The sequence below is a fragment of the Esox lucius genome, chromosome 13 (genome assembly GCF_011004845.1).
Source record: "Esox lucius isolate fEsoLuc1 chromosome 13, fEsoLuc1.pri, whole genome shotgun sequence".
NCBI classification, from domain to species: domain Eukaryota; kingdom Metazoa; phylum Chordata; class Actinopteri; order Esociformes; family Esocidae; genus Esox; species Esox lucius.
The window spans coordinates 33601611-33616301 of NC_047581.1; the positions used below are offsets into that span (position 1 = coordinate 33601611).

Here is a 14691-nt window from a genome sequence, read left to right on the forward strand (position 1 = left end):
TAGCCCCGTTTTATCTCAGTCATAGCCTGGGCGGACATGGCTCGGGCGGCTACTGCCCTCCAGTCCCCCAATGCCAACGTTTGACCGGCTGTGAGTTTGTCAAATTGCGCCAACCATAGTTCACCTCCCTCGCCCATCGGGGGTAATTTATCTACCAGCGCCTGTACGTCTCCCAGCCCCAGTGGTTTATACCGCGGTTCCCTGCCTCCCACTCTAAAGAGAGGCAGCTGAAACCCAGCGCAACAAGCTTCCCCTTTTTCTGCTTATTTTATTGTGTTTCTCGCAGTGTCACTCCCATCAGACCCTGACCCTTTGTCCTCACCTAACATGCCTTTAGCACTGTCTGACCTTTTCTTCCTGGTTCCTTAAACCTCACTGTTTGTTCACTTTCTTGCTCCTCTCCTCATAACTCCCGTACTCTCTCTGCTCTGGACTTAAACGGTTTCACTTCCTCCTCAGTGTCGGTCTCGCTCTCTGACTTTGCCTTTCTACTCAACTTCATCTTTTCTTGCTTTCCTGTCAATGGCTAACCAGTGGTGCCATTATAATTTTGAAGTGAATCTTCAGTGACTCAGGAGTGCGATTACCTTTATGACTCCATATGTCCAATTTGTATTTCTGCCATGCATGCTCAATATACTGAGTATGAGCACCAGTCTCAGGATCAACAAAAGTTCCTTTTATGGCAGACAGAATACTGGCTAAATAGTTTCTTCAAGTTTGATAATTAGGCCCATGTTTATGACAGGTTGTCATCTTGGTTACTGTCATGTTGTCATAAAAAAAGACACTGACAGGTTATGTTGTCTCAGTTAATGTCAAGTTGTCATAACAGATGTACACCTGGATTTAATCAGTCCATAACACATACCTGTCTTTGAAAAGACAACATCAAGCAGCCGTTAAAAACATCCAAATATGAATAGGTTAGTCAATAAATTGTTCTTTGACTGTGACAATTGAAACTGTTTACTGTAGGTTGACTTTAGCAATTTCAATAGAATGAGTCAGAAAATGTATTCCAAGGAAGATGTTCTTGCAATTCCATAAGACCAACCCACCTCAACCCACCTCCACAGCAAGTTCATCAATATTCAGTTTGTGTTAGTATAAATGTTGCTGAAAGAAAGATCAGAGAAATTCTGCAAACTCACACTACTGAGACAGAAGCTGTTCAGTCAACTGGGTAAGACAGAGACTTTATGATCAGATTTTGATGCTTAGAATTATTCTTTAAAGAATCAAATAGCAAATTCCTATGTTTTACATGAAGATAAATAAATACTGCAATAGATATACTGTATACAGGTGCTGGTCATAAAATTAGAATATCATCAAAAAGTTGATTTATTTCAGTAATTCCATTGCGTTGTTTATAGGTGTGTGTATATATATATATATATATACACACATACACACAGCTCTGAAAAATTTTAAGAGACCACTGCACTTTTTTTCTTTCCTTTCCAAAAAAGTTGAAAAGGAAGGTTTTGAGTGAGGAACAGAAGGGTTAAAATTAAGAGACCACTGCAAATTGAACACTTCTGTTCTTCATTCAGTGGTCTCTTAATTTTTTCCAGAGCTGTATATACATATACAGTGGGAATAGAATCTCAGCAAACCCTTGCAAAATGTTCACCTTTTGTTTCCTGAAATGGAAACACATTTATATCAGACTTTTACCTGCTATATTTACACACAGTAACCCACAATATCCAATAAGTGAAAGAATAATTAAAATTTTAAATTCCGCTATGGTGTTTTACCATTTTAAATGTAATACATTTTCAGGATTTGGGGGATTTTTTCTCCCAGTTGGATGTATTTGGCTATTGTGTGTTAGTAAAGTCGCAAAGAGTCAGATTTTATGCATTAATTTATATACTTATAAACGATAGTTATATAAAGTAGAAGCTAAAATCGTGCCCGTTTTTTTTTTATTACTTTGGCGGTAAGTGTAGGGCTGTGGATATCCCACAGCCGTGCAGTAAATAGGGCGCATCACTTTGATTTAGCTCTTCTGTGCCAACACACCAGTTTGATGCATTACTGCTAAAAAAAAAGGCGCAAAGACTGTACCAACTAGTTAGGCTAGCCAGGAAACGTTTCCCAAATCAGGCTATGCTTAAATAGCAGACTAGTTCAGCGTGAGGCTATGCATTTAACTAGAGATCTACCTGTAATGAATGCGGTGTTGCGGGAGCAGGGAACCAGGCGCAGGCAGAGGTAGTCGGTGTTGATTTTTTAAATTTAAACAAAAGTAACACTGAGCACAAAAACAACGAAAGAAAAGGCGGACTTCAGCAGCAAAACGAATGCAATCAACGATATAAGGTACTTACACTAGACGACAACAACGATCCACAATGTGGTGAGCAGAGGGGAAACATTTAAACACATACTAACGGGATAAATGGGACCTGGTGTGAATGATGAAGGACATGTCACGAAACAAGTCCGGGATGCGTTTGTATGTGACGGGAACTGAGGGTGCACGGAACGGTGGCGCTGCTGCTCACCGTACCGTGACACTACCAACTTACAATCAAAACAAAACTTGCTGTTACAATTAGAACAAACAGATAATGAATTTATCATCTTGCAAAAACTTCAAAAATCGTTAGCATACTTTGATTTAAATGTTTAAGAATTGTCTATATGCCATCAATTGCTTTGGAGAGTGGTAATGAGGGAGGAACGCCTAGCCCTACCCGTAAATAAACATATTATTTAGACAACAGAAATCAAAACAACATCATCTTAATGTAATTAAACTAAGTCTATGAGACTGAATGTCCTCATTCTTTCAACTGCTGAAACACTAATAATGAACGCCAAGAAACACAATAGGGCTTCAGTGCCTTTCCTTGCTGAGACCTTCCCCTTATACTAATAGTAATTAAACCCTTTGCTTAACTGGATGAAGAAAAAACTGAATTTGTAGGTGAACATAACTTGTACTAATAATGTAATAATACACTCAAATCACTGTATTTATATTTTATTGATTAGCCATTATTTGTCACACTTCCTGTAACAAATACCATCACTGTAGATTTATTTATGAAAAAGCTGTTCAGATGAATACACCAAACCTGACTCCTGAATCTTAGGACATTGGACTACGCAGTACAAATGTTGCATTACTTGGTTAGACTTACCACCAAATCAGGATCCCTGCCGTCTAGTCCTTTGCAGCTTTGGCAATTTTAATTCCAAATTAAGTATGATTAAAATTTTATGAGACATAATTTAAAATCTACATGTATTTCAAGATTGTGTTCTCTTGTTTCCGCTTATTCAAAGTCCACCATTTCGATCCACAGAAAATATAGTTTTGAATAATTTTCTTACATTACGCACAAAAAGTTTTGTGTACATTTAATCCCATATGTAAAATAAATGTATTTTACAAATATTTTTGAATGCATTTGGAAAATATATTCCTGAATAAATTAACCACTGTGTTGCATCAACTCTTCTTTTAACACTAACCATTACTCCAAACAGGATTATTTCATTTGGAGGGACAAGTAGTTGTCTTACCGGGTTTGCTCTAATACGTTAGAATATATTTGTGACCATAAGATGAAAATGTATTTTGGTAATGTATATCTATAAAATGTGTTTCAACACCTAAATGTGATATAATCAATACGTTGGTAATTACATTTCATCTTTTTACTGTCGCAGGATCTGAAAAATTCATTTTAATATGGGCTTCAAAATACATTTTGTAATGAATTTTCTATAGGAAATACATATTGTAATGAGAGCATTTTTGATGGTGAAATATATTTGAATAAAGTTAAATGTATGTATACATTTTTAAATACATTTCGGAATAAAAGCTGAAATATATTTTGATAGCAAAAATGTATTTTGAATGAAGTTAAATGTATGTATACATTTTTAAATACATTTCAGAATAAAAGGTGAAATGCATTTTGATACCTTAAGGGTATTTTGAATTAAGATTTATATATTCAACATATATTCATCATTTATTCTACATACATTATGCATTGCAAAAATATATGTATTTTCCATATGGGATTGCTAAGTATATATTTTCAAATATATATGGGCATGTTATTTCACTAACCTTACTTGTTACATAAAATGCTAAAGTTGTTAAAATATCAGCAGATATTACATGATTGGTGGTTATTACATTATTAGCTTCTACAGGATCTGAAAAAATGCCTAAAATGTTACACTTGCTAGTATCATAATAGTTTTTGCATGCATAATGCAATATATGCTCACAATGTAATGCATTACCCGTAATGTATTACATTTTTTGAGCACAAAACATGATACGAAGTGGAAAACTGTCCTGAGTTCTGACAAATAAAAATCTGTCTCTGAGCATTTGATACCTTGTACTTCTGGACACTCCAGACAGGTTGCAGTTCTGGAATATGATGGCATTGGAGGATAATGGGTTCCTGGTAGCGTCACGTTTAATCAAGTCTTTTGCAGTTAATTTGTGTCTTTTCTTCTCCGTGCGTTTTTTGCACCCCAGTTGACTATTTGCAACAAAACCTTTAATTCTCTGGTGGTCATGCCTCAATCGTTTAGCTATTTCAAGAGTGCTGCATCCGTCTGAAAAGCATTTAGCAATTTTTGACTTTTCAGTTTCAGTTAAATCAGTTTTTTGGCCCATTTTACCTGAGGTCATGAAGCTGCTTAATAATTATGCACACCTTGATATTAAAATAAACAAACCTATGCCGTTACATGCAAACGACATCTTTTTCAGGAAAGGCCTTGCTTATTTCAGCAAGACAATGCCAAACCACATTCTGCACATATTTCAACAGCATGGCTCCGTAGTAAAAGTGTCTGGGAGCTAAACTGGCTTGCCTGCAGTCGATACCTGTCATCCATTGTAAACATTTGGCATATTACAAAACAGAAAATACCCCAAAGGAGACCCCAAACTGTTGAGCAGCTGAAATCCTATATCAAGTAAGAATGGGAATGCATTTCACGTTCAAAACTACAGCAATTGGTCTCCTCTGTTCCAAAACGCTTACAGAGTATTGTTAAAAGAAGAGTTGATGCAACACAGTGGTAAACATGCCCCTGCCCCAACCTTTCTGAAACATGTTGCTGGCATCAAATTCAAGGGCATGTAGTTTTCCAAAAACAATAACATTTCTCAGTTTCAACATTTGATAAGTTGTCTACTATTTTTAGTTAACTCTATGTGTGTCTGACTTATTTATTTACATCAGTTTAATTTGTTTCTATTCCGTTTTTAAATTTCAAACAACTTGCTTTCTGTCCTCTTCAGACACCAAACTCAGGATGCCGTACATCACAGATATTGATGTTTCCATTTATCCTCATCAGGAGCAAGCCCTAACGAACAAAGGTTTCAAAATAATCAATGTTGATCTGAACAAAGGCACTAGCGGAAACCATATTTACCTCTGGTACAAGGAGGGCAGCAGCAATCCCATCACCAGATTGCAGGTTACATTCAAAGATGACATGCAAAATGGTTTGAGGAATGCAGGTTACCGTAAGGTGGATAGAGACCTCAACGCTGGGGCTGGAGGAGATGAAATCTTTCTCTGGTACTACAAAGGTACAACTGAGTATGACAACCCTATAGTGGATCTTAAGGTCACCTCAAATGCAACAGATGAAGCCCAATATTACCAGAATGGCTGGGAACGACTGACGTGTGACCTGAATCGCGAAGCTAAAGGCAAGTTGATCCGTGTTTGGGTGAAGAAAGAAAAGAAAATGTACATCTCTGACATCAAGGCAACTACCACTTTTGCATTTGATCACGAGTATTTTTCCCAGGGCTACACCCGTGTGGATGAAGATGTGAATCGAGCTGCAGGAGAAGCCTTTGTCTTTCTTTGGTATCGTCAGTCCCAAACATATTACCAAACCATCAATCTCCTGGATGTCTCCACTAACCGCGAGGAAGAGGAAAGCCTTCAGATACAGGGTTATACCGCTGTTGGTGTTAATCTCAATGAAGGAACACGAGGCCCCCGGATAAATGCCTGGTACAAGAAGGGTTCAGACCGTCCCATCCAGACCTTCACTGTAATATTTCAACATGAAATGAGTCCTTATGCGCAGGCTGGCATCCAAGTCATTGAAAAAAATCTGAATACAGGCAACAAAGGCACCCCCTTGTACCTGGCATACCAATGAGATCAGGGGTTTCATTTTCTGTATTCCATGTGCTCAGTATACCTGTCAAATTAGCGTAGCATCACATAGCTTAGAACAAGATAGCACAACAACACAAATACCATGTAACATGTTAAAGAAAACCTGTGGATCAAGTCAGTTTAACACAGTCTTCATGCATTTTTTACATTTAATCTTCTAATCAGATTGTATTTGAGATATCTATATTGTTGTTGTTGTTACTCCTTATGCCTTTTGTGATATGGGTCAACATGAATTACTTTGCTTACAAATAAAAAAAAAAGTTCCATATCAATAATCATTGTCAGTCTTTTTTCTCCTTGCCTGATCAATGATAACTCAACAGATAGAGACAGGGACATTTCACTTTATACAGCCCTAATGTTGCACCACCTTGTGGAAGGTAGATTAATTACTGCAAAAACAGTTACTGTATTGTTCAAACCTAATTCTTCCATTTTAAGAAACTGACACTGTTACGTTTCATTTTCACTTTTGGGTGGCCATTTTGGAAATAAATAAATAAATAAAAATGGTTTTTCCTAAGTGTCCATCCAGGGCTTCCTGTTTTGTTGGGGTTTAAGATATGGCCTCTGCAAAACCCTGTTGGTCATCTTTCAAAACGGGAAAGGTCAGAGAAAATACTTATCACCACTATTAGGGCAATAACTAAGGTTTATTTTCAGATCCAGACTCCTAGCAGAGAACAGTCTAACATCTGTGTGCTTATTATAGTGTTTGGTAGGTGAAAGGAGGTTGTAGCCATTCAACATCTTCTCTGGGATGAACCCTCTTTCAGAAGGGCTGTCTCCATCTTGTTGTTCAATGCAGCGTAACATTTATCAGTTTCCACATGTATCATGACCTTCCCTAGATTTTCAAGACACATGAAAAGCTGCAATTTGCAATCTGGAGCCAAATCATGCTTATTATTATTATGTTATGATGCATAGTGGGGTTAAGACGGAGGGAATGGACACAGAAGAAGTGTTTCGGGCACTGGACAGTGCTTTATTACAGTACAAAGAGGAGAAGGGAATAGCCAATCACAGAACCCCCTTTCAGGGGTTGGCTGTGTCATCTTCAGGGGGGCCTCCTGGTGGAAGTTTGAACGAGACCATTGCAGGTCGTCCTGGTCTCGGTGACCCCTGCAACAAAGAGGTAGGGTAGCATTGTTTCCGAAATCTAAATAGAGGCAACAATAGTGATTGCCTGCAACTGGCATTTCTGGGAGGAGTTTAACTTGTATGACAGAGTAGCAGTAGACCAATCAGATTAGTTTTGTCATTATGTTTCTGACAGTAGCTTAGTGGAAGACATCACAATGCCCCTCAAAGCCTTTCTGCACATTAAGATTAGTAAATTAATGAATTTACACTGATGAGCCAAAACATTATGACCGCTCACAGGTGAAGCGAATAATGTTGATCATCTCCTAACAAGGGCACATGTCAAGGTCTGGGTAGATTAGATGGTAAGAGAACTGTCATTGTTTCTAGTCAACATATGGGATGCAGGAGAGATGTGCAGGAGTACAGACCTGAGCGACTCTAACAAAACTACCAGAAGATCTTAGACCCCAAACACATCAGTTCAGGTTGAAAACATTTCTCTTTTCACATGCCTACTTAACCGCATTGTTTAGCCTTACAGCTTTTATAGCGTACTATGGTCTTCTCCGGTTTTAACTATTTCTATTTTCTTATTCTAGGTTTTATTATTATGATGTGGATTTGATGTTTTCACTTGAGTATTTGTTTTATGCTATTGTATTTTTCTATATATATTTCTCTTTTTCCTTGTAAAGCACATTGAATGTCTTCTATGTATGAATTGGGTTATAGTAATAAACTTGCTTGCTTGCTAACAAGGGCCCAATTGTTATGGCCAGACGACTGGGTCAGAGCAACTCTGAAATGGCAAGGATTGTGGGGTGCTCCCGGTTAGAAATGGTGAGTTTGTTGAGAGCAGTAGGTTGGACATGAACCCAAATCAAACATAAGGATTAGTTCATGGTATGTTTAAATGAATTTAAAACTGTTAACATTCACATTTGACTGTGGAAACCTAATCTCAGCTGGTTTCAGCAGAACCTGCAGCCAGCCTTCTGTCACCATCACACAGGCCCAGCATGTGGTAGGATTCATATTTTGTCTTTGTACTATTTTCTATAGAATATAGGGTTTAAATGGTTTGCAGATGTTTGCATTCTGTTTTTATTTCCATATTACACAGCGTCCCAACTTTTTTGAAACTGGGTGCAATCTTCCAAGACGTCCAAGACATCAAATAAGTAACATGTTAAAGAAAACCTTGTGAATCAAAGGCAGTTAAACAGTCTTATGATTTAATGATTGTAATCAGTTAACATAATCCGAAATTGAATCTTCTAAACAGATTGTATTTGAGAGGTCAACTTATTGTTGATACTGCTTCTGCTTTCTGTGATACTGGACAATGGAAATCATGCATTTCTTTGCTGGCAAATAAAAAAACATCCATATAAATAATGATTGAATGTCATTTTTCACCATGCTTTATATCAATATTAAGCCCGGCAGATGGAGGCAGGGTACAGCTTACTCACAGATATCCCTAATGTAAGTCGCGTACGACCAAAAACCAGTGTTGCAAGATTTCGCAAGAGAAACAATCAACCGGGACTATGAAAAAAAAAACCAAAACAAGCATATTGGAGCTGCAGACGAAGCCCAAAAAAGCAACACAGTTTTACGCACACACTTCAATAGGTGTACTATTTAAGGATGGAGAGCCGGTTGCTCTAATGGGGCCGAATACCTGACCTTTGAAGTAATGTTAAGAAATCGTACAAAAACCCATACAGAAAATGAATGTATTTTAAATATTTCAAAACACAACATTTTTACATTTCCAAACACATTTGTAAATATATGTCAAAGTGTTTTGGCTGCTTAAATATATTTGTAAAAAATGTATTTAATGCATGTCTAAATATATCGGACAATCTGCAACTATTACCAAGTTTACCTTGTGTTCGACCTTATGTTACACAGTCAGGCGCGCTAACCACTACTCCAAAAATGGATCAGTATGATAGCAGAGGCAAGTATTACCAAGTTTACCTTAGTACGTTAGACTATATTTGCGACTAAGATTAAAGGTATTTTGGCAATGTACACATCTATAAAATGGCTTTCAACACCTAAATGTGATATAATCAATACGTCGGTAATTACATTTCATCTTTTTACTTTCACAGGACCTGAAAAGTGCATTTTAATATGGGTTTCAAAATAAATTTTGTAATGTATTTTCTATAATACATTACAATTGTAATGATAGCATTTTTGATGGTGAAATACACACACAGCAGTAGACGCCTACGCGGATCCGCATCCAAGTCGCGAAACCCGCGTGACTGTCACATTCGTTTTGGCACCGCCCAGAGGATCCGCTCCGCGTCCGGGCAGCGCGGTGAATTCTACTGTCCCACAATGGAACCGTGTGGGATCCGTTCCGCCTCCGGGCAGCGCGGTGAATTCTACTGTCCGACACTGGATCCGTGTCGGATCCGCAGAAGTGGACGCGCCTTTACTGTAAAGGTTGAACTACAACCTCTTGGTGTGCTCTTGCTACGCTGAGACAAGAGTCATATCAGTGGAGATTTTCTTTCCTGGGACACGGTTGCGCTGAACTATCTGAGTAAGTGTATTGATTTATTGCGACATTCACAGCAAACAGGCCTTTGTGTTTTTTTGCTCATCATGTATAATGATTGTAATGACGTTGTTTGATATTAGGACTTTTGTGCAACATGCTATTGCTAGCTGAGAGATTATGATGATATTGTAGCCCATTTGATTTAAAATGGGATAGTCATTTCGGCAGAATATGTTATGGTAGTGTGATAAAGACTGGTTTGGTCTGTTTTAATGTGTCGCTGCTATCCATATGTAGCTTATGCTATGTTAGCAGCATGTAGCTGCTAGCTAGCATGCTGCTAGGCGCGATTGCATCATTTCGAAAGTATTGATAATGCCTATATATAGCTATATGTTTGAGTTCACGTTTGCGATGCAAACCTATAACTGGTATTTCAGTCAATGAAGTGGGGTCAATATTACAGTCAGTGAAGCACTTGTCTGCTATGATAGCTAGCAGGTACAATTTTAGCATGTTTAGTTTCTAGCTAGCTGTGCATTAAGTTTGCATTTTGTCAAGTTTGGTCTCATGTGTATTGTCTATCTGCCATCCTCTTTATAATGAAAATCAAGCTTCGGCATTTTAATCACTGTTTAAGTCGGTTCAGACAACTAATGGGTATTGGCGCCTGTTTGAACGTCAAGAAGTACGGGCTTTTCTGCTAATGGTAGCTACCGAACATTACTTTGAAACCATTCAGCAAATACACAGTACATATGGAGATTTAACATCACCGCTCATTTTACACACCGTTTAAAATGAGCGGCTAGTAATGAGTGAACATTACTAGCTAGCTAGCTACGTTTTTCATGTTGGTTTTGAGCGGTAGGCTCCCCCACTAACCTAGAAAATAGTTTTAAAACAGTAAAATTAGCTAGCTAGCTAGCTAATACGGAGGAATACTCCATGCAGCGGGGGAGTCAGAGGCAGAGGGACAGTCACCGCAGCGTTAGCTAACGTTAGCTTCTTGTTTCATTTGGGGTCTAATAAACAGTCTAGTACTTTTTCCTTCCTTATACTTCTTCCCACCTTGGGGCACCATTCAGGTTAACTTTCAGCCCATCTAACGTGCTTATTTGTATACGTTGTAGGCCTATACTTGTGCATGCTTTAGTCCATGTTATTCCTTTTTTGATGATGAATAAATACCCTTTTTCTTTCTTTCTACATTAAGGATGCCTTTTCATCTAATTGAATTTCAGGCAAGCGAGGACATTGCTTTTGTGCCAGTTGACTGGTATGATGACGTGATGGTGTACTGGCCCAGCTGAACGTGTGAAACGGGCAGCTGCTAACGAGGAGAAGCATGAGCCAAACTGGCCAAGATATGACGTAAAGGTCGTCAGAACTTGTGGTATGCCAATTCATAAAATTATTGTTTAAAAATAATTTCATGGTTGCTTCTCCTTATGCTTGGAATAACAAACCCTTTTTTTTTTGAAAATGACACATGAAAATTGTCTTTGCCTTGCAATTTTTAAAATGTTCCATTTATATCTGTTGATGCTATTCTTGGCCAGGTCTCTCTTGTAAGAGATATTGTGTTCTCAACGAGACCAACGTGGTTAAATAAAGAATAATAATGATACTAACAATTATCATCATCAATAATAATATTCTGTGCAGCTCTACAGCTAATTTGAAACTCATGTTCATTTTAACATATTTCATTTTAGACAACTACAAAGACGCCATCAGGCTAATGAATCAGAGCAGGAGGGATAGCTGCCAGAGAAATGATTCAGGAAGCCAATGTAAGTTGGTTTGGTCTTGTTTTTGTTATGTTTCTACAGTAATAGGAAGGTTATTTCCTGTAGCATTCAAAAATACTATATGTATTATATGTATATTTGGCAATTTTGGGATTGCAATAACCAAAATGATATGGTTACTTAACAGCCATCGTTTTGGGGACTCTGATGAGAGTGAAGAAGAGCCAGAAAATTCGGCTGGTGTATCAGTTGGAGCCTCAAGCCCAAACCAATTACACTGGCAGAGTAAGGAATAATCTCTTAACATCAAAATAACAAAATCATAATATTAATAATATAGATATGGTTTACCTTGTTAGTGCTAAAGATATTCCCCTCTCCTTGTATCCATTCCTCCAGCTCCACCATCTCACTGAGTGCCATGCAGCAGAGTCACTACTCCTCAACCTGGAGGAAACTGTCTAGGTAAAGGGGCCCCGTCTAGATTAATTGTTTTTCACTGGCAATCCATTCATGGGGTTGAAATAGGTAGTTCATACCAAAATGTTGAAACATACAAATTCATGTTCCCCATGACCAGAGATTTTTTGTTTGCCATTGTTTGGCCCTGTAGCTCGCAGCATACCATTGGTTAACAGATCACAACCATTTAATAGCAATTTCTCTCTCTTAGTACCTGACCATGGGGCCGGACCCCAACACCCTTCACCACCTCAACTCCCTGCACCTGTATTTAACATGAGGAGAGTTACTCAAGGTAGGGACTGATTTCTGAAATATTAGTGAATTGGAAGCCCCCAAAGTGTATTATAAGTCATGGTTAACAGATGACTACCATTTAATTAAAAAAAAATGTCCCACTCTCTCACACCGCCCAACTCACTATGGGCCAGGAACGGCAGTCCCTCCTCAACTCCCTCCACCTCCCGCACCGGCCCTCAACATGAGGCGAACAGAGGAGCCCTCTTCAAGCCTGGCCTACAGACCAACATGGCGAGGGGGAGGAATGACCGATACCATTCCCTGCTCTGGTGAGCACTAACTGACAAATCCATAGGGGCATTCTGTGCCACAGATTTTGGAAAAACATCCCACAACCATCACATATTTTCATAACATTTGTCATTAACTATTGTCAATAACTAAGGTTAGTATTATGAGTAATGAGGATAAACACTGAAACGTGATATATTTTATCCACTACATTTTAGCTATATTTCTTGTGTGTCAACAGTGGCTGAGGTCCACATCCTTAGCCTGCTGGAGACCATTAAACAACAACAAGACCAGCTTGTGGCAAAGGTGAACTACCTCAGCAGCAGGCTGAACAGCAACCCGGGGCCAGATGTTGAGATGCCGGACAATATCCAGTTTCCCCTAGGACAATTGGAGGCAGTGGAGGCATTTGAAATGTTTTTAAAGGAACCGTCAAATGGCCCAGCTCGACAGAGCGTGGTGAGTTTTCTTACTTAATATGAATCTTGCCTTTAGGTTTATTGATTGTCCATGATTATTGCAAATGTTCTATTGAACAGGCCTGTCCTGATCCGCCTTTTCCCAGTGGTTAGATTCTGTCAGTGAGTGACAATCTCCCTCGTGGAGATGCTAATTTCCGGCACAGTCTTGGGCAAGACAGTGGCATACCTGTATTTGTGCGTAAGAGCGCAACTACGGTCGAAATTTGGGGGTTGGAATCACAGTGGATTGTCATGTTATCGGAGTAAATGCACGCAAATGTATTGGCTGCCTGGTGGTTGTGATAGCTTCGCTCGCGTACATTTGTCTTGGCTCTCCATAATAATAATAAACACTGATGGAATGCAGTTGTGTGGTTTGTAAATGACCATGTGAGTTGTATTTTAATTTAGTGTTGCTTTTGGAATGGTTAATCTAACACTAAGGTCTCTGCTGCAACATATAGCTTGAATGTTAAGTTGTTTTGGATAAAAGCATCTGCTAACTGACGTAATGTTAACCAGGGCTGTAATAGAGACTAAACGCAAGTAAATGGAGTTTACCCACCGCTCAAATGTCAGAAATAGTTTATCCATCTGTTAAGAGTTTACCTCCAAATAGAATCTATGTAGGACCCTACCAAACTTAAAATACTGATTTATCCACATACAATTGTGCTCTGATCAAAAACCATTTAATACCACTGATATTGTTTGAACATTTTGGATGTCTTTTTTAAACATCCGATAGCAAAAGGTGTGGCAAACCTTACCCTGATCACAAATTCATAGTTTACCCACCTCTTATTTTAACCACCGCAACCCTGTTTATAACTTTATAATAATTTATAGTCATGTTTCTTTTTTTATTTAATCTCCTTAATACCTATCTCATATTGTATTGTTTAAGCATACTTGGCTTTGGATGCCACATACCATAATCATATCTGTCTGTTTGATTACAGGTGCTGTGAGGAAAAACACTGACACGGTCAGCCACGGACGCAGAGGTCACCAAGCATGCAATCAGGTGGTTCAACCTGGCAGCGGATCGGGCAACGAGGAGACGTGTCCCGCCTCAAGCCACACAAACGGAGTAATAGGAGAAATAAGCAATAAACAATATTTTTATTGAATTAATTTTCTGATATTTTAGCTGTGCATTTCATTGAAGTTTTAGCCTAATGGATAAAATATTTTATGTCTGCACCGACCTAGGCCTATAAAGCACTAAATTAGGTTTTGACCACAAAATGAATGTAAAGCAGCTTAGCCAACGTAGGCTACTAAACAAAAACGGAATAGAAAGAACTTGTAACTTTCCATAACTGTAAATGACAATTTTATATTTCCATTAAGTAGTGATTACTTTTGTACAGTGAATTGATGTCTTGACTTGAACCTTTTCTGTTAGGCCTATTGACAATATTGTTAGGTTAAAAATACAAGGCAATGCAGATTTAAGATTAGGTCTATATTGCTGGAGTAACCTAGACTAGGCCTAGTGATAGAAATCCTATGGTTTAGTTTATCCTATTTTATCCTACAGCAAGAACAGTCCTAGGGATTTTGAAAATGAGAAAAACAGGTCCAAAACGGACCCGGGCCAGATGAGCCAGGAATTTTATGAGGCCGTTACGGATCCGTGGCGGATG

At 38.4% G+C, this 14691-nt stretch overlaps 1 protein-coding gene and 1 long non-coding RNA gene across 6 annotated transcripts; both read left to right on the forward strand.

The window, feature by feature from the left end:
- The first annotated feature begins 1106 nt into the window (after nucleotides 1–1106).
- On the forward strand, nucleotides 1107–6484 carry LOC105009562. 2 transcript variants are annotated; one of them, XM_010868986.5, is made up of 2 exons: nucleotides 1107–1186; nucleotides 5303–6484. In XM_010868986.5, exons 1-2 carry the CDS (start codon nucleotides 1114–1116, stop codon nucleotides 6184–6186), a joined length of 957 nt encoding a protein of 318 aa, XP_010867288.4. In that variant the 5' UTR covers nucleotides 1107–1113; the 3' UTR covers nucleotides 6187–6484. The 2 variants fall into 2 exon arrangements, with proteins under 2 accessions (XP_010867288.4, XP_010867289.4); XM_010868987.5 differs by lacking the exon at nucleotides 1107–1186 and adding an exon at nucleotides 2007–2334.
- Nucleotides 6485–9671: 3187 nt separating this feature from the next.
- Nucleotides 9672–14172, forward strand: LOC117595417. 4 transcript variants are annotated; one of them, XR_004576675.1, is made up of 9 exons: nucleotides 9672–9870; nucleotides 11045–11224; nucleotides 11547–11624; nucleotides 11770–11867; nucleotides 11982–12047; nucleotides 12256–12339; nucleotides 12476–12613; nucleotides 12817–13037; nucleotides 14002–14172. It is a non-coding gene; the product is annotated as an uncharacterized LOC117595417 (long non-coding RNA). The 4 variants fall into 4 exon arrangements; XR_004576676.1 differs by having other exon boundaries at nucleotides 9673–9870; nucleotides 11073–11224; XR_004576674.1 differs by lacking the exon at nucleotides 9672–9870 and having other exon boundaries at nucleotides 10955–11224.
- Nucleotides 14173–14691: the final 519 nt, after the last annotated feature.

What these genes read in the sequence shown, in the direction of transcription:
- LOC105009562 (XM_010868986.5), top strand. Translation starts at nt 1,114, where the DNA reads ATGTTGCTGAAAGAAAGATCAGAGAAATTCTGCAAACTCACACTACTG. An exon ending in GAAGCTGTTCAGTCAACTGG is followed by an intron (nt 1,187 to 5,302) that starts GTAAGACAGAGA and finishes TGTCCTCTTCAG; the next exon opens with ACACCAAACTCAGGATGCCG.